The following is a 27,071-nucleotide window of genomic DNA, read 5'->3' as shown; positions in this document are numbered from 1 at the left end:
AAGAGCAAACAGAGTTTGTAAAAGTTTTTCTTTATCACTTTCAGTTTGTCAACTGAATTGCTTGAGGACAAGCAAAGGCTTAAGCTTGGGGAGTTGATACATCTCCAACTTATCTACTTTTCCAAATACTTTTTCCCTTGTTTTGGACTCTAACTTGCATGATTTGAATGGAACTAACCCGGACTGACGCTGTTTTCAGCAGAATTACCATGGTGTAATTTATGTGCAGGAGCAAACGTTCTCGGAATGACCTGAAACTTCACGGAGACACTTTTTAGAAAATAAGAAAAATACCTGCCAAAGATGAAGGCCAGGGGGGCCACCACCTTGCCACGAGGGTGGGGGGCGCGTCTGCCCCCTAGGGCACGCCCCCTACCTCGTGGGCCCCCTGTTGCCTCTCCGACTCCAACTCCACCTCCATATATTGAGTTTCGGGGAGAGAAAAATCAGAGAGAAGAAATCATCACGTTTTACGATACGGAGCCGCCGCCAAGCCCTAAAACCTCTCGGGAGGGCTGATCTGGAGTCCCTTCGGGGCTCCGGAGAGGGGAATCCGTCGCCATCATCATCACCAACCATCTTCCATCACCAATTTCATGATGCTCACCGCCGTGCATGAGTAATTCCATCGTAGGCTTGCCGGGCGGTGATGGGTTGGATGGGATCTATCATGTAATCGAGTTAGTCTTGTTAGGGTTTGATCCCTAGTGTCCACTATGTTCTGAGATTGATGTTGCTATGACTTTGCTATGCTTAATGCTTGTCACTAGGGCCCGAGTGCCATGATTTTCAGATCTGAACCTATTATGTTTTCATCAATATATGAGTGTTCTTGATCCTATCTTGCAAGTCTATAGTCACCTATTATGCGTTATGATCCGTTAACCCCGAAGTGACAATAATCAGGATACTTAGCGGTGATGACCGTAGTTTGAGGAGTTCATGTATTCACTATGTGTTAATGCTTTGTTCTAGTTCTCTATTAAAAGGAGGCCTTAATATCCCTTAGTTTTCATAAGGACCCCGTGATGTCTACTACACAACCTTCTTGTAGACGTTGTTGGGCCTCCAAGTGTAGAGGTTTGTAGGACAGTAGCAAATTTCCCTCAAGTGGATGACCTAAGGTTTATCAATCCGTAGGAGGCGTAGGATGAAGATGGTCTCTCTCGAGCAACCCTGCAACCAAATAACAAAGAGTCTCTTGTGTCCCCAACACACCCAATACAATGGTAAATTGTATAGGTGCACTAGTTCGGCGAAGAGATAGTGAAACAAGTGGTATATGGATAGTAGATAAAGGTATTTGTAATCTGAAATAATAAAAAGCAAGGTAGCAAGTGATAAAAGTGAGCGTAAACGGTATTGTAATGCGTGGAAATAAGGCCTAGGGTTCATACTTTCGCTAGTGCAAGTTCCCTCAACAATACTAACATAATTGGATCACATAACTATCCCTCAACATGCAACAAAGAGTCACTCCAAAGTCACTAATAGCGGAGAACGAACGAAGAGATTATGGTAGGGTACGGAACCACCTCAAAGTTATTCTTTCCAATCAATCCGTTGGGCTATTCCTATAAGTGTCACAAACAGCCCTAGAGTTCGTACTAGAATAACACCTTAAGACACAACTCAATCAAAACCCTAATGTCACCTAGATACTCCAATGTCACCTCAAGTATCCGTGGGTATGATTATACGATATGCATCACACAATCTCAGATTCATCTATTCAACCAACACAAAGGACCTCAAAGAGTGCCCCAAAGTTCTACCGAAGAATCACGACGAAAACGTGTGCCAACCCCTATGCATAGCTTCATGGGCGGAACCCGCAAATTGATCACCAAAACATACATCAAGTGAATCACGTGGTATCCCATTGTCACCACAGATACGCACGGCAAGACATACATCAAGTGTTCTCAAATCTATAAAGACTCAATCCGATAAGATAACTTCAAAGGGGAAACTCAATTCATTACAAGAGAGTAGAGGGGGGAGAAACATCATAGGATCCAAATAGAATAGCAACGCTCGCGATACATCAAGATCGTATCACCTCAAGAACACGAGAGAGAGAGAGAGAGAGATCAAACACATAGCTACTGGTACGTACCCTCAGCCCCGACCGGAGAACTACTCCCTCCTCGTCATGGAGAGCACCGGGATGATGAAGATGGCCACCGGAGAAGGATTGCCCCCTTCGGCAGGGTGCCGGAACGGGTCTAGATTGGTTTTTGGTGGCTACGGAGGCTTCTGGCGGCGCAACTCCCGATCTATTGTGCGTTCTAGAAGTTTTAGGGTACGGCGATATATATGGGTGCAGGAAGTACGTCGGAGGAGCCACGAGGGCCCCACGAGGCAGGGGGGCGCGCCCCAGGGGGGTGGGCGCGCCCCCTACCCTCGTGAGCTCCTCTTTCATCTTCTGACGTAGGGTCCAAGTCTATCCGGTAGGTTTCAGATACGTCTCCAACGTATCTATAATTTTTGATTGCTCCATGCTATATTATCTACTGTTTTGGACTATATTGGGCTTTATTTTCCACTTTTATATTATTTTTGGGACTAACCTATTAACCGGAGGCCTATCCCAGAATTGTTGTTTTTTGCCTATTTTAGTGTTTGGAAGAAACGAAATATCAAACAGAGTCCAAACGGAATAAAATCTTCGGGAACGTGATTTTCTCACCGAACGTGATCCAGGAGACTTGGACCCTGCTCCAAGGAACAAAAGAGGCGGTCATGAGGGTGCCCCCCCTAGGGCGCGCCCCCCTGCCTCGTGGGCCCCTCGTTGCTCCTCCGGCGTACTTCTTCCTCCTATATATACACACGTACCCCCAAAAGATCAGAACAGGAGCCAAAAACATAATTCCACCGCCGCAACTTTCTGTATCCACGAGATCCCATCTTGGGGCCTGTTCCGGAGCTCCGCCGGAAGAGGGTCGTCATCACGGAGGGCTTCTACATCATCATAGCCTCTCCGATGAAGTGTGAGTAGTTTACCTCAGACCTTCGGGTCCATAGTTAGTAGCTAGATGGCTTCTTCTCTCTCTTTGAATCTCAATACAAAGTTCTCCCCCTCTCTCGTGGAGATCTATTCGATGTAATCTTCTTTTTTGCGGTGTGTTTGTTGAGACCGATGAATTGTGGGTTTATGATCAAGTCTATCTATGAATAATATTTGAATCTTCTCTGAATTCTTTTATGTATGATTGGTTATCTTTGCAAGTCTCTTCGAATTATCCGTTTGGTTTGGCCAACTAGATTGGTAGTTCTTGCCATGGGAGAAGTGCTTAGCTTTGGGTTCGATCTTGCGGTGTCCTTACCCAGTGACAGAAGGGGCAGCAAGGCACATATTGCATCGTTGCCATCGAGGATAACAAAATGGGGTTTATTTCATATTGCATGAATTTATCTCTCTACATCATGTCATCTTGCTTAAGGTGTTACTCTGTTTTTAACTTAATATTCTAGATGCATGCTGGATAGCGGTCGATGAGTGGAGTAATAGTAGTAGATGCAGAATCGTTTCGATCTACTTGTCACGGACGTGATGCCTATATACATGATCATGCCTAGATATTCTCATAATTATGCATAATTCTATTAATTGCTCAACAGTAATTTGTTCACCCACCGTAGAATACTTATGCTCTTGAGATAAGCCACTAGTGGAACCTATGGCCCCCTGGTCTATTATCATCATATCAATCTCCATCACTTTAATATTGTTTTGCTATTTACTTTGTCTTTACTTTTACTTTGCATCTTTATATAAAAAAAATACCAAAAATATTCTATCTATCAGATCTCACTCTCGTAAGTGACCGTGAAGGGCTTGACAACCCCTAATCGCGTTGGTTGCGAGTAGCTATCGTTTTGTGCAGGTATGAGGGACTTGAGCGTGGCCTCCTACTGGATTGATACCTGATTCTCAAAAACTGAGGGAAATACGTACGCTACTCTGCTGCATCATCCCTTCCTATTCGGGGAAAACCAACGCAAGCTCAAGACGCGGCAAGAAGGATTTCTGGCGCCGTTGCCGGGGAGTCTACACAAAAAGTCAATATACCAAGTACCCATCACAATCCCTATCTCTCGCATTACATTATTTGCCATTTGCCTCTCGTTTTCCTCTCCCCCCCAATTCACCCTTGCCGTTTTATTCTCCCTCTCTCCCTTTCCGATTGCCTTTCTGTTACCATGGCCGAATCAAAAAGAACAAAGGGTCCTTTCCAGGGTCTTAGTACCTTGGATGACCCCTCTATCCTCTCTAAGCTCAAGAATAATGATGCTATCGAAAGACCCACCGGGGTTACTAATGAGAATTTAAATGATCTTGATGAAGATGACTCTGGAATTTTTCGTTATTTAGTTGATGAGTCTTTAAAAGATGCTTGGGATAGATTATTGAGGATTAGGGCTAGCTACATACCACAATATCAAATTGTGGTTTATTTAAGAGGTTTCTATATTGGACTACCTACTTCTTTCAAACAAGTTCTAGATTCTATTTTTGAAGAAGGTTTTCTTGAAGGGGATGCTATAGATACCTATGAAAAGATGAAAGCTATATTTGGGCACCCCATGAATGATAAAGTTGAATCTACCACCCTCTTATGCTTCTATCAAAATGAAATTATTAAAGAGATGAAATCTAGTATAGATGCAAATTTCCGTAACGTGCTTAGTCTTACTTCATCCATTAATGGTCATGTGATTTCCCAAAATAGGAGAATAAATGCCATAGAAAGGAAATTTTCTCTTTTCTTTCCTACTACCAAAGATGGCAATACCTAGATCTATTCTTGCTTGTTATGCCTAGCTAGGGGCGTTAAACGATAGCGCTTGTTGGGAGGCAACCCAATTTTATTTTTATTACTTGCTATTTGCTCCTGTTTAGTAATAAATAAATTATTTAGCCTCTGTTTAGTTTGTGTTTTTTGTGTTTAATTAGTGTTTGTGCCAAGTAGAACCTTTGGGAAGACTTGGGGAAAGTCTTGTTGAACTTTCTGTAAAAAAACAGAAACTTTAGCGCTCACGAGAACTGCTGTCATTTTTATTTTAAGAGTGCTATTTAGTTAATTATTTTGCAGATGATTAATAGATAAATTCCTCACGTCCAGCAATTTATTTTAGAATTTTTGGGGTTCCAGATCTTGCGCTAGCTACAGATTACTACAGACTATTCTGTTTTTCGTGTGTTGTTTGCTTATTTTGATGAATCTATGGCTAGTAAAATAATTTATAATCCATAGAGAAGTTGTAATACAGTAGGTTTAACACCAATATAAATAAAGAATGAGTTCATTACAATACCTTGAAGTGGTCTTTTGTTTTCTTTCGCTAACGGAGCTCATGAGTTTTCTATTTTGAGTTTTGTGTTGTGAAGTTTTCAAGTTTTGGGTGAATTCTTTTGATGGATCCTGGAACAAGGAGTGGCAAGATCCTAAGCTTGGGGATGCCCATGGCACCCCCAAGATAATCCAAGGACACCAAAAAGTTAAAGCTTGGGGACGCCCCGGAAGGCATCCCCTCTTTTCGTCCACTTCCATCGGTAATTTACTTGGAGCTATATTTTTATTCACCAACATGATATGTGTTTTGCTTGGAGCGTCCTGTATTATTTGTGTATTTGTTTGCTAGTATACCACAATCATCCTTGTGTACACACGTTTTGAGAGAGCCATACATGAATTAAAATTTGATAGAATACTCTATGTGCTTCACTTATATCTTTTGAGCTAGATAATTTTGCTCTATGTGCTTCACTTATATCTTTTGAGCTAGATAATTTTGCTCTATGTGCTTCACTTATATCTTTTGAGCTAGATAATTTTGCTCTATGTGCTTCACTTATATCTTTTGAGCTAGATAATTTTGCTCTATGTGCTTCACTTATATCTTTTGAGCTAGATAATTTTGCTCTATGTGCTTCACTTATATCTTTTGAGCTAGATAATTTTGCTCTATGTGCTTCACTTATATCTTTTGAGCTAGATAATTTTGCTCTATGTGCTTCACTTATATCTTTTGATATAGATAATTTTGCTCTATGTGCTTCACTTGTATCTTTTGAGCTAGATAATTTTGCTCTATGTGCTTCACTTATATCCTTCGAGTTAGATAATTTTGCTCTATGTGCTTCACTTAGATCTTTTAGAGCACGGTGGTGGATTCGTTTTGAAGAAACTATTGATCTCTCATGCTTCACTTAAATTAATTTGAGAGTCTCTTAAATAGCATGGTAATTTGCCTAATAATAATATGCTTGGTATTCAAGATTTGTGAAACTTTCTTTTGAGTGTGTTGAATACTAAGAAAATATTGAAGCATGATAATTGTTTTGAGATATGGAGGTGATAATATTAAAGTCATGCTAGTTGAGTAGTTGTGAATTTAAAGAATACTTGTGTTGAAGTTTGTGATTCCCGTAGCATGCACGTATGGTGAACCGTTATGTGATGAAGTCGGAGCATGATTTATTTATTGATTGTCTTCCTTATGAGTGGCGGTCGGGGACGAGCGATGGTCTTTTCCTACCAATCTATCCCCCTAGGAGCATGCGCGTAGTACTTTGCTTTGATAGCTTCTAAATTTTTGTAATAAGTATATGAGTTCTTTATGACTAATGTTGAGTCCATGGATTATACGCACTCTCACCCTTCCACCTTTGCCAGCCTCTCTAATACCGCGCAACTTTCGCCGGTATCATACACCTACCATATACCTTCCTCAAAACAGCCACCATACCTACCTATTATGGCATTTCCATAGTCATTCTGAGATATATTGCCATGCAACTTTCCACCATCTAGTTCATCATGACACATTCATCATTGTCATATTGCATATCCTGGTACACCGCCGGATGCATTCACATAGAGTCATATTGTGTTCTAAGTATCGAGTTGTAATTGTTGAGTTGTAAGAAAAATAAAATTGTGATGATCATCATTTTAGAGCATTGTCCCAGTGAGGAAAGAATGAGGGAGACTATGATTCCCCCACAAGTCGGGATGAGACTCCGGACGAAAAATAATGATAAAAAATAGGCCAAAGAAGCCCAAATAAAAAAAAGAGAAAGGCCATAAAAAAAGAGAAAGGCCGTATAAAAAATATAAAAATGAGAGAAAAAGAGAGAAGGGACAATGTTACTATCCTTTTACCACACTTGTGCTTCAAAGTAGCACCATGATCTTCATAGTAGAGAGTCTCTCATGTTATCACTTTCATATACTAGTGGGAATCTTTCATTATAGAACTTGGCTTGTATATTCCAATGATGGGCTTCCTCAAATTGCCCTTGGTCTTCATGAGCAAGCAAGTTGGGTGCACACCCACTAGTTTCCTTTGTTGAGCTTTCATATATTTATAGCTCTAGTGCATCCGTTGCATGGCAATCCCTACTCACTCACATTGATATCTATTAATGGGCATCTCCATAGCCCGTTGATACGCCTAGTTGATGTGAGACTATCTTCTCCCTTTTTGTCTTCTCCACAACCACCATTCTATTCTACCTATAGTGCTATATCCATGGCTCACGCTCATGTATTGCGTGAAGATTGAAAAACTTTTGAAAAAGTTAGAGTATGAAACAATTGCTTGGTTTGTCATCGGGGTTGTGCATGATTTAAATACTTTGTGTGGGGAAGATGGAGCATAGCCAGACTATATGATTTTGTAGGGATAACTTTCTTTAGCCATGTTATTTTGAGAAGACATAATTGCTTTGTTAGTATGCTTGAAGTATTATTATTTTCTATGTCAATATAAACCTTTGTCTTGAATCTTTCTAATCTGAATATTCATACCACAATTAATAAAGATTTGCATTGAAATTATGCCAAGTAGCACTCCGCATCAAAAATTCTCTTTTTATCATTTACCTACTCGAGGACGAGCAGGAATTAAGCTTGGGGATGCCTGATACGTCTCCAACGTATCTATAATTTTCGATTGCTCCATGCTATATTATCTACTGTTTTGGACTATATTGGGTTTTATTTTCCACTTTTATATTATTTTTGGGACTAACCTATTACCGGAGGCCCAGCCCAGAATTGCTGTTTTTTGCCTATTTCAGTGTTTCGAAGAAACGGAATATCAAACGGAGTCCAAACGGAATAAAATCTTCGGGAACGTCATTTTCTCACCGAACGTGATCCAGGAGACTTGGACCCTGCTCCAAGGAACAAAAGAGGCGGTCACGAGGGTGGGGGGCGCCCCCCCTAGGGCACGCCCCCCTGCCTCGTGGGCCCCTCGTTGCTCCTCCGGCGTACTTCTTCCTCCTATATATACACACGTACCCCCAAACGATCACAACAGGAGCCAAAAACCTAATTCCACCGCCGCAACTTTCTGTAGCCACGAGATCCCATCTTGGGGCCTGTTCCGGAGCTCCGCCGGAAGAGGGCCGTCATCACGGAGGGCTTCTACATCATCATAGCATCTCCGATGAAGTGTGAGTAGTTTACCTCAGACCTTCGGGTCCATAGTTAGTAGCTAGATGGCTTCTTCTCTCTCTCTTTGAATCTCAATACAAAGTTCTCCCCCTCTCTCGTGGAGATCTATTCGATGTAATCTTCTTTTTTGCGGTGTGTTTGTTGAGACCGATGAATTGTGGGTTTATGATCAAGTCTATCTATGAATAATATTTGAATCTTCTCTGAATTCTTTTATGTATGATTGGTTATCTTTGCAAGTCTCTTCGAATTATCCGTTTGGTTTGGCCAACTAGATTGGTAGTTCTTGCCATGGGAGAAGTGCTTAGCTTTGGGTTCGATCTTGTGGTGTCCTTACCCAGTGACAGAAGGGGCAGCAAGGCACGTATTGTATCGTTGCCATCGAGGATAACAAGATGGGGTTTATTTCATATTGCATGAATTTATCTCTCTACATCATGTCATCTTGCTTAAGGCGTTACTCTGTTTTTAACTTAATACTCTAGATGCATGCTGGATAGCGGTCGATGAGTGGAGTAATAGTAGTAGATGCAGAATCGTTTCGATCTACTTGTCACGGACGTGATGCCTATATACATGATCATGCCTAGATATTCTCATAATTATGCACAATTCTATCAATTGCTCAACAGTAATTTGTTCACCCACCATAGAATACTTATGCTCTTGAGAGAAGCCACTAGTGAAACCTATGGCCCCCTGGTCTATTCTCATCATATCAATCTCCATCACTTTAATATTGTTTTGCTATTTACTTTGCCTTTACTTTTACTTTGCATCTTTATATCAAAAAATACCAAAAATATTCTATCTATCAGATCTCACTCTCGTAAGTGACCGTGAAGGGCTTGACAACCCCTAATCGCGTTGGTTGCGAGTAGCTATCATTTTGTGCAGGTACGAGGGACTTGAGAGTGGCCTCCTACTGGATTGATACCTTGGTTCTCAAAATCTGAGGGAAATACTTACGCTACTCTGCTGCATCATCCCTTCCTCTTCGGGGAAAACCAACGCAAGCTCAAGACGTAGCAGTTTCCTTCCAAAAATAACTTCTCCAGTTGATTTCATTCCGTTTCGACTCCGTTTGATATTCCTTTTCTTCGAAACACTGAAATAGGCATAAAACAACAAATCTGGGCTGGGCCTCCGGTTAATAGGTTAGTCCCAAAAGTAATATAAAAGTGGATAATAAAGCCCAATATTGACCAAAATAGTAGATAATATAGAATGGAGCAATCAAAAATTATAGATACGTTGGAGACGTATCACCCCGCTGCCACGGGAGGGTAGGAAAAAATATGTCATGCAAGTTCTTTTCCATAAGCACGTATGACTATATTCGGAATACATGCCTACATTACATTGATGAACTGGAGCTAGTTCTGTGTCACCCTAGGTTATGACTGTTACATGATGAACCGCATCCGGCATAATTCTCCATCACCGATCCATTGCCTACGAGCTTTCCACATATTGTTCTTCGCTTATTTACTTTCCTGTTGCTATTGCTATCACCACTACAAAATACCAAAAACATTGTTTTTACTACTGTTACCTTTTGTTACCGTTATCACCACTATCATATTACTTTGCTACTAAACACTTTGCTGCAGATATTAAGTTTCCAGGTGTGGTTGAATTGACAACTCAGCTGCTAATACTTGAGAATATTCTTTGGCTCCCCTTGTGCCGAATCAATAAATTTGGGTTGAATACTCTACCCTCGAAAACTGTTGCGATCCCCTATACTTGTGGGTTATCATCCATCATACCTACCTATATACGGTATCTACCTGCCGTTCCAAGTAAATTTTTATGTGCCAAACTCTAAACCTTAAAATAAACATTCTGTTTTGTATGCTTGAATAGCTCATGTATCAACTAGGGATGTCGGTATCTTCCATGTTAGGCGGGTTATTCTCAAGAGGAGTGGACTCCGCTCCTCACTCACGAGAAAATGGCTGGTCACCGGGATGCCCAGTCCCATGCTTTATGCAAATCAAATCAAAATAACTATAAACAAAACTCCCCTGGGACTCTTGTTAGTTGGAGGCACTCATTGTTTTGAGCAAGCCATGGATTGATGCTTGTTGGTGGAGGGGGGGTATAAACGTTACCATTCTGTTTGAGAACCGCCTATAATGTGTGTAGCATGGAAGATATCACGATCTCTCGGTTGTTATGTTGACAATGAAAGTATGCCGCTCAAAATATTATTCATATCTATTTCGAAACCGAGCTCTAGCACCTCTACAAATCCCTGCTTCCCTCTGCGAAGGGCCTATCTATTTACTTTTATGTTGAGTCATCACCCTCTTATTAAAAAGCACCAGTTGGAGAGCACCACTGTCATTTGCATCCATTACTGTTAGTTTACATTGAGTATGACTTGTCTGGATCTCTTTTACCATGAATTACAATGTCTAGTCAGTCCTTGATCTTTAAAGGTGCTCTGCATTTATGTTTTGCGGTCTCAGAAAGGGCTAGCGAGATACCACCCTGTTATATCATATCATGATTGTTTTGAGAAAGTGTTGTTATCCGAGATTTATTATTCTTGCTCGCTAGTTGATTATGTCATTGATATGAGTAAACATGAGACCTAAATGTTATTGTGAATATGGTTAGTTCATAATCTTTGCTGAAAACTTGAATGCTGGCTTGACATATTTACAACAACAAGAGCAAACAGAGTTTGTAAAAGTTTTTCTTTATCACTTTTAGTTTATCAACTGAATTGCTTGAGGACAAGCAAAGGTTTAAGCTTGGGGGAGTTGATACGTCTCTGTCGTATCTACTTTTACAAACACTTTTGCCCTTGTTTTGGACTCTAACTTGCATGACTTGAATGGAACTAACCCGGACTGACGTTGTTTTCAGCAGAATTGTCATGGTGTTATTTTTGTGCAGAAATAAAAGTTCTCGGAATGACCTGAAAATCAACGGAGAATTGTTTTGGAATATATAAAAAATACTGGAAGGAAGATCCACGTCAGGGGGCCTCCACCTGTCCACGAGGGTGGGGGCGCGCCCCCTGCCTCGTGGGCCCCCTGACGCTCCACCGACCTCAACCCTGACTCCATATATTCACTTTTGGGGAGAAAAAAAACCAGGGAGAAGGATTCATCACGTTTTACGATATGGAGCCACCGCCAAGCCCTAAACTCTCTCGGGAGGGCTGATCTGGAGTCCGTTCGGGGCTCCAGAGAGGGGAATCCGTCGCCATCGTCATCATCAACCATCCTCCATCACCAATTTCATGATGCTCACCGCTGTGCGTGAGTAATTCCATCATAGGCTTGCTGGACGGTGATGGGTTGGATGAGATTTATCATGTAATCGAGTTAGTTTTGTTAGGGTTTGATCCCTAGCATCCACTATGTTCTGAGATTGATGTTGCTATGACTTTGCTATGCTTAATGCTTGTCACTAGGGCCCGAGTGCCATGATTTCAGATCTGAACCTATTATGTTTTCATCAATATATGAGAGTTCTTGATCCTATCTTGCAAGTCTATAGTCACCTACTATGTGTTATGATCCGGCAACCCCTAAGTGACAATAATCGGGACCACTCCCGGTGATGACCGTAGTTTGAGGAGTTCATGTATTCACTATGTGTTAATGTTTTGGTCCGATACTCTATTAAAAGGAGGCCTTAATATCCCTTAGTTTCCAATAGGACCCCGCTGCCACGGGAGGGTAGGACAAAAGATGTCATGCAAGTTCTTTTCCATAAGCACGTATGACTATATTCGGAATACATGCCTACATTACATTGATGAACTGAAGCTAGTTCTGTGTCACCCTAGGCTATGACTGTTACATGATGAACCGCATCCGGCATAATTCTCTATCACCGATCAATTGCCTACGAGCTTTCCATATATTGTTCTCACTTATTTACTTTTCCGTTGCTATTGTTATCATCACTACAAAATACCAAAAATATTACTTTTGTTACCATTACCTTTTACCACTGTTACCTCTACTATCATATTACTTTGCTACTAAACACTTTGCTGCAGATATTAAGTTTCCAGGTGTGGTTGAATTGACAACTCAGCTGCTAATACTTGAGAATATTCTTTGGCTCCCCTTGTGTCGAATCAATAAATTTGGGCTGAATACTCTACCCTCGAAAACTGTTGCGATCCCCTATACTTGTGGGTTATCAGGCCCCTGGGCGGCGGTGGACCGCGGGCCGCGGCACTACGGCCCGAAGGGGCAATGCAGTGGTGACGTGGGTAGGTGCAGCCGGGAGAAAACCACGGGGCGGCGGCGCTGCAGCCTGATGGGGCGACGCAGCGGCAGCCCGTTGCTCGATCGGTAGAGGGGCACGCTGAACTTGGGACAGTCTTCACGGGGCCTGCGGTGGCGCGCGCAACCGACGGGCCAGGTCGGTCGCACGACGTAGATGGGGCGGATCATGGTGGCGGGCGGGTGATCAATCCGATCGCGTGCGTGGTCGGGGACACCGCTCGGTGGAGACGGGGTGGCGACGGAGTCCGAGATGAAGCCGGCGACGGCGGGCGGCTATGATTGGCCGCCGCATGGCGCGAGGCCGCCGGGTATAGGCGACATGGGTGTCCCGGTCGGAGCAGGGCAGTGATGGCCGACGCAAGGCGACGGGCAGGCCGGCGCGCGGACGACGATCTTGAGGGGCCGCCTGTCGCGTGAGGCCGCCGGGTCAGTGAAGCAGCCGGCCGGTCGCGCCGGTGTCGGAGTAGAGACGCGGGGTGTCGATGGCGGCGGCGGGCGACGCAAACCGATCAAGTAAAGATCGGAAAACCAAAAAGAAAACGCCGATCAAGATGACCGGCGGGAGAGAGAAAACCCCGGAGTAAGGGCTCGGGAAAAAGACTCTCTAGGGCAGCCGGTTAACACGGCCGGCGGACGAACCCTAGGTAAGGGCGGCGCGGCCCCCGGCGGCGGTCGTGGAGGCCGACCGCCCCAAGGGCGGCGCGGTAGTGCGGAAGCGGCGGCAATTAGGGTTTAGGATCAACTTGCGATAGATACCATGTTAGAAGGAAGAAAGAGGATTGGTGGAATAGTTCATTGTATTGCTTGAGCCTCGTGGGCATATATATATATATATATATATATATATATATATATATATATATATATATATATATATATATATATATATATATATATATATATATGAGTACAATGATCTAGTTGGAGTACAAAACAAGCCAGAACAAATCCTAATCTATCTCGTCTTTCCTAATAAACATTATACTCAACATTGACCATAGCCCCCTTTTCATGTTTAGTTGGATCATTAAGCAACTAACAACGATTCTCTGAGAGTTCTCACCCCTCTGCGTGCACTGATGCCATTCCCATGAGCTGGACAACCTCTGTGCGGTCGTCCCTACACCTCGGTCAAGCCTCCCACGAGGGACCTAAACGTCCCGCTCGTGCTTCTTCTATCGGCAACCCCAGCTCAAGCTCCTCCCGACGGCAGCCCCTGCCCAAGCTCTTCCACTGCCATTCCCGTGAAGCTCAACGACATCCGTGCATGCGGGGGAAGGCCGGATCCTCCTTGATGCCTCCAGCGCCACTACGGCTTCTCCCTCCGTGCTGCCTCCACCGCCATTGCCCGTCCCCGACTGAATCCAGCTCTCTCTCTCCGTGCGCCCCGACTCGACCCCCTCCTCTTGTGGCTTTCGTCGCCCCCAAACAGACCAGAGGATCCGCAGCCAAATCCCGTGAAGAGAAGATAAGGGAGAATATTTCAGTCTTTTGTTCATCTATATAACAACTTATTCGGAATCAGGTGGTGAATTAATGCTTAAACGTGCAAAAGGGGCTTATAATCAAGAGGCAAATCAAACAAGGGGGCTCATAAGCAAGGCAGACAAAGAAAGGGGTGTGTGAGCAAAGGCACAAAGGCAGATGAACTAGGGGGGCTTATAATCGGTTCTCCGGGGTGGGGGGGGGGGGGGGGGGGGGGGGGGGGGGGGGCAGCGGAGTGGGGTAGGGGACGCCGTTCGCGGCGATGTGCGTTTTTCCTGAACGAGAAAAGAACCTGATGTGGCTAATCACCTTGCTCCAAGATTCGTGCTAATGATCCAAGGCACAAAACACGTTCGGGCTGCGTTCCACATAGTAATGTAGTACTTCCTCCATTCCCTTTTGTAGTGTGTATTAGTTTTTTGCCAAAATTCCGCTATGTAGTGCGTATATGCAGCCTGAGCCTTGCTTGGACGAATTCATCCTTGACTAAAATCACGGGGAGCACAGCAGGTGGACGCACATGGGCTGGGACAGACCTTGCATGCAGGATTAGTCTGGTACTCCCTCCGTTCTTAAATATTTGTTATTTTAGAGATTTCAAATAGTTACCACATACGGATGTATATAGACATATTTTAGAGTGTAGATTCACTCATTTTGTTTTGTATGTAGTCACTTGTTGAAATATTTAAAAAGACAAATATTTAGGAATAGGGGGAGTACAAACCACACCTCCAGCGCATACATTGGTACAAGAGCTGCAAACTATGCGCACTAGCATTTACCAAGGTAATTAAACGACATCAAGTAGTTGCAGTAAGCAACATCAAAATCAAGTGGTAACAAAGGTAGAGCTCTGGAGAGCTCCTGCTCGGCTGCTCCTGGTCTGGACTCTGGACCGGAGGAAGGCCTGGTCGATTTAAATGCAGCGGAGGGAGATTGGAGTTGGACAAACAAGTTCGACCAGACAGCAGCAACCCTTCTCCCCAGCTATCAACGGAGGTGGCGCAAGACGGTGGGAGCGTGAGTGGCGACGCGAGCTGGTGGCCTGGTGCTGCCACATGGAGCAGCGAGAGAGAGGCGGCGTTGTTGTGCGTTGCGGCGCCAAGCAATGGTGGTGGCGGCACACACGATTGGACAAAATCGAGAGTCCCAATTCGGCCGAAACCCTATCAAAAGAGGGTTTTTCTTTTCTTTTTTGATTCCACCCTCACCTTGTTCACACGAAAACAAGTCGATTGAGAGGCTTTTCTGAAAATGACATCAAATTGTCTGGGTTTTTTTTTGAACCGCCCGGTTCAAACGGTTTTTTCCGGTTCGATTGCTTGAACGGTCTGATTTGCTTAAAAACCACTGGGATCGCCGGTCCGGTCTGGTTTTTTAAATTATGATCTAATGTAATCATGCTCCCTAAACTAATCTTTGCTACCGTTCGTCGAGATCATCTTGTTTTGTTTGCTGGAAGTAGTGTTTTGGAGCTCAACTTGTCTGAAGGATCATCATGATGCGAGTAGTTAGGATTTGGTTTTGTGCTAGGTGAAGCAGCATTGTTGGGGACGACCTTCCAATTGCAGGCCTACCTTTTTGTCGCTACAAGTGATATCGTTAAACAGTCTCAGGTGTTGCGTTTTCGTTGGATTCTTGTTGCTGCTTTGCCTGGGACGTACGAAACTCGTGCGAGGCACCGTGTATTCAACATGATTTTTCTCAGGTCTGGGAAACACATAGCATTGGAGTGACATACGTCCTCTTTCAACACTGGAGAACCACAGGAAAAACTGTGTGGATGAGAATTTTCTTTTAAAACAAAGTGAATTTTCACAAGGATCCAGATCCTCTAAAAGAATCCAGTAATTTTCTCTGAATCGAGCCCTATAAGAAGGGAGCACTGATCATATTTTCAAGAAGTAGAAAAAACATCATACCACAAAATTCCTATGGATCAAGCATCAAAACAAAGAATCATGTAGACAAGATATAGCTCCTCTTCGAGATAATCACTTGACTAATTCAATTAAACTCAAAATCCACAATATATAGTTCCTCGAGTTTAATACGACGATACAAATACAAGTTCCCCACAGCTAAAAACAAGGCCCATGATCCTCATAATAAAGTTGCAACGATATACTGCAGGACGAACCGCGGCAGGCGAACGAACGACGACGATCTACTGCGACTCGACGGACGGCGGCGGCGTGTTGGCGGTGGAGTCGGGCTTGAGGCCGCCGAAGATGGGGTCGGCGAACATGGAGCTGACCTTGTTCTTGAGGCACTCCCAGTGGTCCCGACCCTGCGCCTCCGCGAACTGCCGGTACTGGTCCTTGGCCAGCTCCAACAGCGACGCGTCCTCGCCCACCGTCCTCTTGAAGCACGACGTCGCCGCCGCCGCCGCCTGCGCCTCCTCCTTCTCTGGCGCCGCCGGCGCAGCCGCCCCCTTGTTCTCCATGAAGAACTAAAAACTGAGATTGAAAACTTGTCTACGTGAAGAGAAGAAGACGATGTTGATGGTTGCGGTTGCGTTGGTTTGGTGGCCAGGGGGCGTGGCTACTTATATGCAGGGGAGGTCGGCCTATCTTGAGGAGGAAGAAGGGTCCGAGTGGAAATAATAATTGGATAAGAACACAAGTCGACCACACGAGAAACTACGAGTCCGGATCATCACCATGGCAGAAGTAAACACGGATTCTTAGCTTTGGACTGGACTGGATCACAAGTAAAAACGGACACTTTTCTTCTCTTCTCCGATGAGATGATGATTTCCCAAGTGCAAACGGGAACGGGAACTACTCCTTCTCTCTGTTCCTTCCTTGTTTTAATCCCCTTCGCTACCAATGTGCCAAGTGTAGTCTAGGAAGTAGAGATAGATTCGGGGGTAAAAGTTCTTTTTCTCAGTCAGTTCACTTATGTGTGTAGTCGCCTTGATAAAGTTTTATCGATGCGATGATGCCGAAATCTCCCTTAGTTGAGTCATGTATCTAAACTAATCTCTTTTTTTGCGAGAATATCTAGTCTAATACTATGCTCCTCAGGTCATTTCTAACCGGTTCCCAATAGCCGATTAGAGAAGTAAAATTCTGCTTCCACTCCTCTAACCGGGACTAACTAGTACCCAATAATTGGTAGAGTAGTAAACTTCTGGTTTTACTTCTTTAACCAGGACCTAACCGATCCCCAATTGGCCTCATAGGAGGATAAATTATCCTCGGCCGCCGCGGTTCTCCCTATATTTACTTCACCGCTTGCCGGCCGAGTAAAAGATATCACACTCTCTCTTCCCCTCCTCCTCCCCTCCGCCCCGCCGCTGGCGCCTCCCTTGTCGTTCGCCGCCTCCCCCTCCTTCCAATGGCCGGACGCGGTGGCCGGAGGTCCCCGCCGTCAATCTGCAGCGCGGATCCGCACTGTCACGCCCGTGGTTCGCCTTCAAGAGGCGCATCCTCTAGCCGTCACTGCACGGTCGATGCTTCGGCCCCCACTCGGTTCGCCGACTCCCCCCCCCCCCCCCATAGCGGGAGCCGCATAGGACATACATCGGCATCCGGCAGTGCACGTGGGGAACATGAATGGCGGAGATCACCGACCGGGAGACCCACAAGAGGAAGTGGATCGAGTCGTTCCACATGATGGCGCTCGAATACGACCGGTGGCAAGTCCAGTTCCACGACTCCGCCGCGAGGCTCAATTTCCCTTTTGGGACGGCGCCTGCCCACCTCGTCCCGTTGACGCCAGGTGTGGTGGATCCGGCGACGGCTCGAGGGAACCGGGAGGCGAGGGAGCACCTTGCAACAGAGGTCGCAGACAAGGGTACATGCCGGACCTCCGCCGGGAGCACCCGAACTCGTAGAGGCAGAGCGGCCATCTTCGTGAAGAATGTTACCGGTGGTGGCATGTCGAGTAAAGATTGCCTCAACCTCCACTATGGCCCATGATGATGAGTAGTCTAATTTAGTTTAAGTTTAGTGTAGTTTAAGTTTGAATTTATGTTTAATGTTCAATTGTCAAGACTAGGTTGAACTTATGTTTAAATGTATGCAAATTTCAGTTGAATTCTTGCAAATTTATGTTTACCAAAACTTAGTCCACTAAGGTTTACTTGGCCGGATCCTCTATTTTTTAGGGGATCGGTTTTTGGTTTGAAATGGCCTTAGTTGAGTGTATCTAAATCTATGCTAATGTTTATTAATGTCGAGATCACCTTGGTTCGTTTCATCTCCTGGAAGTTGTTTTACTTGTCTCGAGGATCATGATGCGAGTAGTTAGGATTTGGTTTTGTGGCAGGTGAAGCAGCATTGTTGGGGACGACCTTACAATTGCAGACCTCCATTTTGTCTGGGAAACAATGGCACCCTCTACAAATGATTATATATCGTTAAACAGTCTGAGGTGATGCATTTTCGTTGGATTCTTATTGCTTCTTGGGACGAAACTCAAGCGAGGCACCACCGTATTCAGCGATTTTTCAGGTCTGGCAAAACATATACGTCCTCTTTTAACACTATGGGTTAACACTAGGATTATTAGAGAACCGCAGGAAAAGCAATTCATTTGTAAAGAGATTTGGATGGATGAGAATTTTCTTTCAAAATAAAGTGCAAAACTTAGGATTTCACAAGGATCCAGATCCTCTGAAAAAATCCAGTAATTTTCTCTGAATCGAGCCATATAAGGAGCACTAACATATTCAAGAAGTAGAAAAGAAACATAATACCACGAAATTCCTATAATCGAGCATCAAAACCAGCATCAAAACAAGATATAGCAAAAATCACATTGAGAAAGAAAAAAAATACAGCTAGATCAGAGTCCGGGGATCGTCATCGAGCTGAACGTGTGCAAAAACTCGGAGGTGTCGTAGTTTCGGTACTTGATCGGTCAGGCCATGAAGACGTACGACTACATCAACCGCATTGTTATAACGCTTCCCCTTCCGATCTACGAGGGTATGTAGACAACACTCTCCCCTCTCGTTGCTGTGCATCACCATGATCTTGCGTGTGCGTAGGAAATTTTTTGAAATTACTATGTTCCCCAACAGCGCCCGGCCCGCACCCCGCAGCCTCCTGGCTTGCGCCCTGTTGCCTCCCTCCGGCTCGATCTCTACTTCTGGATCGACCGGCTGGACGTCGCCACTGCCCTCTTGCCTCGCTCTGCTTCTGGATCGAGAGGCACGTCTGCTCGCGTTTTGTGCTCGTGTGCGCCTTGGCCCGATCTAGATCGGGTCCCTTCTATTTGTTGACCAAAAAAAAGGAGAGAGAGATAAAAAGGGGGATATCTTAGTATGTCATCTTCAGGCTATGTGGCTGTTCCTCGATGCTCGGTGATCTTTGATGGCACCAACTATGCCGAGTTTGCAGGCTTCATGCGCATTCATATGCGTGATCTTCTTCTGTGGGGTGTTCTTTCTGGCGAGGTCCCCTGTCCGCCATGCCCTGTTGCGCCCGTGGCCCCAATCCCACTGGTGCCGCCGGTCCTTGCTGCTGATGCTTCTCAGGCTGACCAGGATGCTGCCAAGGCTCTGGATGATGCTGCGGTTGATGCTTATGATCAGCAGGTATCCGCTTATTCTGATGCTCTCTGTGTACCGGGATGATCCGCCTGCTTACACTCAGTGGTGCAATGATGATGCTCGAGCTGCTGCTGTTCTCACTGCGAGTGTCCTCCCTCAGTTTGCTTCCGAGTTCACGGGACTTGGCACAGTTGCAGCGATGTGGTCTTATCTCTGTCAGCGCTATCAGCCCTCTGGTGATGCTCTCTACCTATTTGTGGTGCGTCAGGAGCACGCACTTCAGCAAGGTGATTCTTCTGTTGATGAGTTCTATTCACAGTGCTCTGCCATCTAGTGCCAGCTTGACTCTCTTCGGACAGTTGTTTGTGGAACATGTCGTTGCTGTCAGACTACTCGGTCTGATCTGGAGTTTCAGCGGGTCCATGAGTTCTTATCTCGCCTCCGGTCTAAGTTTGAGCCTCGCCGTGCTCACTTGCTTGCTCGTGGTCGTGTTCCTATCTCAGAGATACTTGCCGAGCTTCGTGCTGAGGAGACCCGGCTTCGCTCTGCTGGGTTGCTTCTGGTTCCGTCAGTACTGACCGCTCGGGCTCCTGCCTCGTCTGCTCGCCTCACTGCTCCGCCTCTCCTGCCTACTCCTCCAGGAGGGGTGAGCCGTCCTCCTTATGCTGAGAAGGGCATGTCGCGATGTGACACTGTCTGTGGTTACTGCTCCCGGCCAGGTCACCCAGAGTCTGATTGTCTCCAGAAGAAGCGAGACCAGAGGCGCCCCTCCTTCAGCGGGACTCCTGTGTCTTCCTCGACTCTGTCACTCATTGACCCGGACATTGTTCGCCTCAAGCGTCTTCTTGCTTCCTCAGGCTCCTCGTCGACTACTTCTACTGCTGCTGTGACTGCATCCCCTTCCTCACCATCACCGGCATCTACACAGTCAGGTACATCTTCGTGGATTCTGGATTCTGGAGCCTTCTTTCATATGTCTTCTGATTTTTCCACGTTGTCTTCTCTCTGACCTCTTGATTCGCCTGTTAATGTTCTTACTGCTGATGGCGCCTCTCTTCCTGTTGCTAGTCGTGGTATTCTTTTCACTCCATCTTTTTCTGTTCCGAGTGTTTCACATGTTCCTCGCCTTACCATGAATCTTTTTTTCCGCTGCCCAACTTACTGATTCTGGTTGTCGTGTCATTCTTGATACCGACTCTTGCTCCATTCAGGATCGTCGCACCAAGGCTTTGGTTGGTGCTGGCCCCCGGCACCGTGAGTCAGCGGGCCTTTGGGAGGTTGACTGGCTTTGTGTTCCTTCCGCTACCACCACTTCTGCCAGCTCTCATGCTCTTGCTGCCTCTTCATCTGCGTCCTTCCAGCAGTGGCATCATCGCCTTGGTCACATCTGTGGCTCTCGCTTGTCTTCGTTAGTTCGTCAGGGCCTCTTAGGGTCTGTATCTGGAGATGTCTCCTTACATTGTAATGGTTGCAGAGTTGGCAAACAGACTCAGTTACCTTATCCTACTAGTGAATCTGTATCTCAGCGTCTTTTTGACTTAGTTCATTCTGATGTCTGGGGTCCTGCTCCCTTTGATTCGAAAGGTGGTCATCGCTACTATGTTTTGTTTATTGATAATTTCTCTCGCTACACTTGGCTCTACTTCATGAAATCTCATAGCGAGGTTCTCCCTATATACAAACGTTTTGCTGCCATGGTTCACACCCAGTTTGCCACGCCCATTCATACTTTTCGTGCTGACTCCGCTGAAGAATATATCTCTCAGTTGTTGCGTGGTTTTCTCGCGGAACAGGGTACTCTTGCCCAGTTCTCTTGTCCTGGTGCTCATGCTCAGAATGGCGTTGCCGAACGAAAGCATCGTCATTTGCTTGAGACGGCTCGTGCGCTGATGATTGCTGCTTCCCTTCCACCCCACTTTTGGGCCGAGGTTGTTTCCACATCCACCTATCTCATCAACATTCAGCCATCTTCTGCTCTGCAGGGTGGCATTCCTATGGAGTGTCTCACTGGTCGCTCTCCTGACTACTCAGCTCTTCGTATGTTTGGATGCGTGTGCTTCGTTCTTCTTGCCCCCCGAGAACGCACCAAACTGACTGCTCAGTTGGTTGAGTGTGTTTTCCTTGGCTACAATGATGAGCACAAGGGATATCGATACTGGGATCCAGTGGGTCGTCGCTTGCACATCTCACGTGATGTGACTTTTGATGAGTCTCGTTCTTACTACCCATGTTCTTCTTCCTCGAGTCTATCTGTGGACGACATTTCTTTCCTTCTCCTTCCTGATGCATCCTGCTATGTGCCTCATGTGTCACCTCTTCCTCCGGTACCTCTCATTCCTTCAAATTCACCACCGACCCCGTCTTGTCCATCCTCCTCCTCCACTTCTCCACCATCATCTCCAGTCCGTCGCCCTCTCTCACCGTTTCCTCTCCACTATACTCGCCGATCTCGTACTGAGGATGTCTCCTCTGACGAGCCTTCCACCTCTGGTGCACCTCCTCTCACGCCTCCCCCGGTTCACAACCTCCGTGCTCGGCCTCGCCCCCCGCCTGATCGCTACTCCCCTGATCGGTACGGTCTCTCTGTTATTGCTGGGCCCACTTCCTATCGGACTGCCATGACTTAGCTCGAATGGCAGCTTGCGATGGCTGAAGAGCTTGCTGCTCTTGAGCACTCTGGCACATGGGATCTGGTTCCCCTTCCTTCCGGTGTCCGTCCCATCACCTGCAAGTGGGTCTACAAGATTAAGACTTGCTTCGATGGTTCTCTTGAGCGCTACAAAGCTTGTCTTGTGGCCCGTGGTTTTCAGCAGGAGCAGGGGTGAGATTATGATGAGACATTCGCTCCTGTGGCCCACATGACCACTGTCCGCACTCTTCTTGCCGTGGCTTCTGTTCGTCAGTGGTCTATCTCTCAACTTGATGTTCAGAACGCTTTTCTCAATGGCGAGTTGCGTGAGGAGGTTTTTATGCAGCCAACAATTACAACTATAAGTCCCTCCTTGAGAGTCTTATTTCATAAGTCCCAAATGCCCACTTTAAGTCCCTATAAAGTCCCTCCTGTTTGGTTTAGATGGGACAGGACTTTTTTAAATCTCTAAACCAATAAGTTCCTGAAAACAAACACCCTCTGAGTGTATCTAAATCTATGCTAACGTTTATTAATGTCGAGATCATCTGGGTTCGTTTCGTCTCCTGGAAGTTGTTTTACTTGCCTTGAGGATCATGATGCGAGTAGTTAGGATTTGGTTTTGTGGTAGGTGAAGCAGCATTGTTGGGGACGACCTTACAATTGTGGACTTCCATTTTGTCTGGGAAACAATGGCACCCTCTACAAGTGATTATATATCGTTAAACCATGTGAGGTGATGCATTTTCGTTGGATTTTATTGGTTCCTGGGACGAAACTCAAGCGAGGCACCGTTTTCAGCGATTTGTCCAGGTCTGGCAAAACATATACGTCCTCTTTTAACACTATGGGTTAAGACTAGGATTATTAGAGAACCACATGAAAAGCAATTCATTTGTAAAGAGATTTGGGTGGATGAGAAGTTTCTTTTAAAATAAAGTGCAAAACTTAGGATTTCACAAGGATCCAGATCCACTAAAAAAATCCAGTATTTTTTTCTGAATCGAGCCATATAAGGAGCACTAACATATTCAAGAAGTAGAAAATAAAACATAATACCACGAAATTCCTAAAATCCAGCATCACAACCAGCATGAAAACAAGATATATAGCAAAAAATCACATTGAGAAAGAAAAAAAAGGTGCTCTTCTTCGAGATAATCACTTGAAGAATTTAATAAACTCAAAATCCACAATATACAGCTCCTCGAGTTGAGGATAGAAGTTCCCCACAACTAAAAACAATGCCCGTGATCCTCATAATAAAGTAGCAACGGTATATAGGTCATCTAGACGGACGACGGCAGGCGAACGAACGACGACAATCTACTGCGACTCGACGGACGGCGGCGGCGGCGGCGTGTTGGCGGTGGAGTCGGGCTTGAAGCCGCCGAAGATGGGGTCGGCGAACATGGAGCTGACCTTGTTCTTGATGCACTCCCAGTGGTCCCGACCCTGCGCCTCCGCGAACTGCCGGTACTGGTCCTTGGCCAGCTCCAACAGCGACGCGTCCTCGCCCACCGTCCTCTTGAAGCACGACGTCGCCGCCACCGCCTGCGCCTCCTTCTCCGGCACCGCCGGCGCAGCCGCCCCCTTGTTCTCCATCAGGCCCCGAAAAGCGAGATCAAAAACTTGTCTGTATCTACGTGAAGATGAGAAGACGATGTCGCTGCTTGTGCTTGCGTTGCTTTGGAGGCCATGGGGCTGCGGGATCGTGCCTGCTTATATGCAGGGGAGGGGAGGGGGCGCTGGCCGTCTTGGACTAGGGGCAAAGAAAGAAGGAAACAGAAACAGAAACCGAACCGAACAAGAGGAAGAGAAAGAGAGCGCCCCGTTAACCAACCTTCTTGGATTGGATTGGATATAACTAACGGCCACTTCGGAGTTCGGATCACGATGATTTCCTTTCCCGGGTGCAGACGGAACGGGAGCTACTTCTGTGTCTCTGTTTCTATCCTTGCACCCTGCTCCAAGCCGCGAGCTTTGCTTTCTCCTCAAGAAACAAGCGCATGCTATGCTCCTGTCCTATATAACTCCAGCTCGCCGCCCACACCCCATAGCAGCATCAGCGACAGCGGCAATATCCAAACCTCTCCTCTTCTCGATACACCGGTGGGTTCCATAGCATTTTCTTGACGACCAAGCCCGGCCGCGACGTTCGAGCGCCATGGACACCAAGGGGGCGGCGGAGGCCATGCTCAAGGCGGCGGCGCCCATGGCCGCGGAGGAGGAGGCCATGCTCAAGGCGCTGGCGCGCAAGGAGGAGGCGGCTCCGGCGCCGGCCGGAGCGGGGCCATGGACAACGACGGAGGGGATCAAGGGCGCGGCGGCGGCGGCGGCGAAGCGCTACTGGGCCAGCCTCAAGAGCCAGGCCCGCGCAGCCGGCGAGTACACGACGCACAAGGCCCGCGCGGCCGGCGAGTACGCGACGCTCAGGACCCGCCAGGGCGTCGCCCTGTTCGGCGAGCCCAACATCGGGCCCATCAAGACCATCGTCGATCGTTGCTAGATAGGTTTCTGTTGATGAGATGCTGCCGGTAGGTTGAGGCTCCGATGATGACTTTGTTCACGTCTTCAGAGTTCAATAATTTAGCTCTTGATCCCGGCCCAATATCGTCGCCAGTTAGTCGATGAAGATCCTTCGTTGTTGTTCTTTCTTTTACCGGGATTTCCATTGATAGGATGATTATAAACAAAAATATTTTATTAGACATGCAATTGAACCTGATCATCAACTCTTTAGCCACATCTTATCTTAGTAAGTATACAACACATGCATGGAACCTGATTCCTTCATCGGATGACACCAACGGCTGATATTTGAATTCATAATCTTTACCCTCAATCACGCTTGCATCCTTCACCTTTTCTTCTCCGAGAAAACGACCTGAGGCTTTCACCCATTGCAGAAAATTCTCCACTGCTGCCTCCCGTAAGAGCATCATCAATGCAGATTCAGAAACAATCTACATAGAAATGAAACTACATGAGAAACAAGAATCAGTTTTCCTTGTAGTATGCACTTATTATGCAACATCGGCGTTAATTTCAGCTTGTAGCCTTGTACACTTACGCAACATCGACACGCAATCTGTTCATTATGGCAGAAACATTGTGACTTCCAGTTATCATGAAAAGTACTTCCTCCGTCGCAAAATAAGTGTCTTAACTTTGTACTAACTGTATAAAGCTGTACTCATCTTGAGACGGAGGGAGTAATCATTAGGTGCAGATCACAAGCCAAGCCTTGGGGACCTTGTTTCAGTAAAATCTCTACTTTGCAAGACCGATGTTTGACCTTCTATAATGGCTCATCAAATGAAAGTTAAGATCCAACAGGCCAACACGGCGTCACTTCTCACAAGGGGGTCTCTGATTTTTCAGTTTTATTAGACGTTTTCAGGGGTGCGAGAGTTTCGATCAATGTAATTCTCTGATGAACCCCTTCAGAATTTGGACTAGGAGTGTGTTGCTCATCCAGCTCCTATCATGCATTCCAACGCAGAATATGATAGCAACAGGGAACAATTCCAGTTTCAGATTCAGTTCAACACATATTCCAAGGAAGGCAAGAGCAGGTCCATAATTCATCTCCATGAAGAACATAGCAATGCACTAAATCACTATCAGTAGCAAGGAAGAATACATCACCGAGTGGAGGCAAAATCCACCGCCTTTATTATTACCAGTCTCGGGAGCCCAGATCTGTCCTCTCCTCTCCTACTGACCGGCCTTCCCGGCGGCGTCCTGCTCCTCCTCCGCCTGGCCGCCGGCGCCCTTGTACTGGTCGAGGGCGGGGCCGGTGAGGCGGCAGATGCGCCACTGCTTGAACACCTCGGCGCCCATCCCCTCGTAGAAGTCGATGGCGTTCTGGTTCCAGTCGAGCACGCACCACTCCACGCGGCCCATCCCGATCTCCGCGGCCCGGCCGGCGACGGCGGACAGCATCATGCGGCCCAGCCCGCGGCGGCGCCACGGCGCGCGCACGAAGATGTCCTCCACGTACAGCCCCGGCCTGGCCAGGAAGGTGGAGTAGTTGGGGAAGCAGATGACGAACCCGGCCGTGACGCGCCCGCCGCCGCGCGGGGACGGGAAGGCGCCGGCCTCCGGGTCGGCGAGCGGGGGGGACGCGGGGAGGTCCAGGCGGCGGGAGCCGACGGTGTCGCCGGTGGCCGGTGCGGGGGACGGGGAGAGGTCGAGGATGAGCGCCGTGAAGGAGGCGAAGGGGGCCGGCCGGGGCGTGGGGAAGAGGGTGGAGGCCAGCAGCTCGTGGGTGGCGGCGAAGAGGTCGGTGAGGAGCTCGAACTCCGCCATCTGGTGGATGAGGCTGTGGATGTGCGGCACGTCGCGCGCGTCCGCCAGGCGCAGCTCCGCCCACACCTCGCCGGAGAAGGTCGTCGGCGCCGCCGCCATCTTGGGGGGGGGGGGGGGGGGGGGGGGGGGGGGGGGGGGATACGCTGCGCTGCAGCTAGGGTTGCTCCTCTGCTCTGCTCTGCTCTGTGATGAGATGACCGGTGGAGATGGAAATGTAGAGTGGTTTCTCTTTAAATTGATTGAACTTTTTACATATGATGATATGCTTAAAAACAAATTATGGTGCTCAACATTATGTGCTAGTCTACTAAGCCTCTGTGATCTTTGCACACCCCTTTGCATTTTTAGCACCAGGCCTTCTTTGGATTGATTTCACAAGATTTTCATAGGATTGTAAACCTCAG

The 27,071-nt window shown here is 46.7% G+C and overlaps 3 protein-coding genes across 3 annotated transcripts; 1 reads left to right on the top strand and 2 right to left on the bottom strand.

Annotated features, from left to right (window-relative positions):
• Positions 1-16,215: 16,215 nt before the first annotated feature.
• On the bottom strand, positions 16,216-16,963 carry LOC125554302. The gene has a single exon (XM_048717878.1). It carries the CDS (start codon positions 16,665-16,667, stop codon positions 16,389-16,391), a length of 279 nt encoding a protein of 92 aa, XP_048573835.1. The 5' UTR covers positions 16,668-16,963; the 3' UTR covers positions 16,216-16,388.
• A 7,504-nt stretch (positions 16,964-24,467) lies between these two features.
• LOC125552938 lies at positions 24,468-25,052 on the top strand. The gene has a single exon (XM_048716664.1). The coding sequence runs from the start codon at positions 24,521-24,523 to the stop codon at positions 24,860-24,862; it is 342 nt and encodes a 113-aa protein (XP_048572621.1). The 5' UTR covers positions 24,468-24,520; the 3' UTR covers positions 24,863-25,052.
• A 19-nt stretch (positions 25,053-25,071) lies between these two features.
• LOC125552937 (L-ornithine N5-acetyltransferase NATA1-like) lies at positions 25,072-26,804 on the bottom strand. The gene is made up of 2 exons (XM_048716663.1): positions 26,040-26,804; positions 25,072-25,319 (listed from the first exon to the last, which is right to left on the bottom strand). Exon 1 carries the CDS (start codon positions 26,764-26,766, stop codon positions 26,074-26,076), a length of 693 nt encoding a protein of 230 aa, XP_048572620.1. The 5' UTR covers positions 26,767-26,804; the 3' UTR covers positions 25,072-25,319; positions 26,040-26,073.
• Between the last annotated feature and the right edge of the window lie 267 nt (positions 26,805-27,071).

This window comes from Triticum urartu, chromosome 4, assembly GCF_003073215.2.
Source record: "Triticum urartu cultivar G1812 chromosome 4, Tu2.1, whole genome shotgun sequence".
Taxonomy (NCBI): Eukaryota; Viridiplantae; Streptophyta; class Magnoliopsida; order Poales; family Poaceae; genus Triticum; species Triticum urartu.
This window is presented reverse-complemented; position numbering and strand designations above follow the sequence as displayed.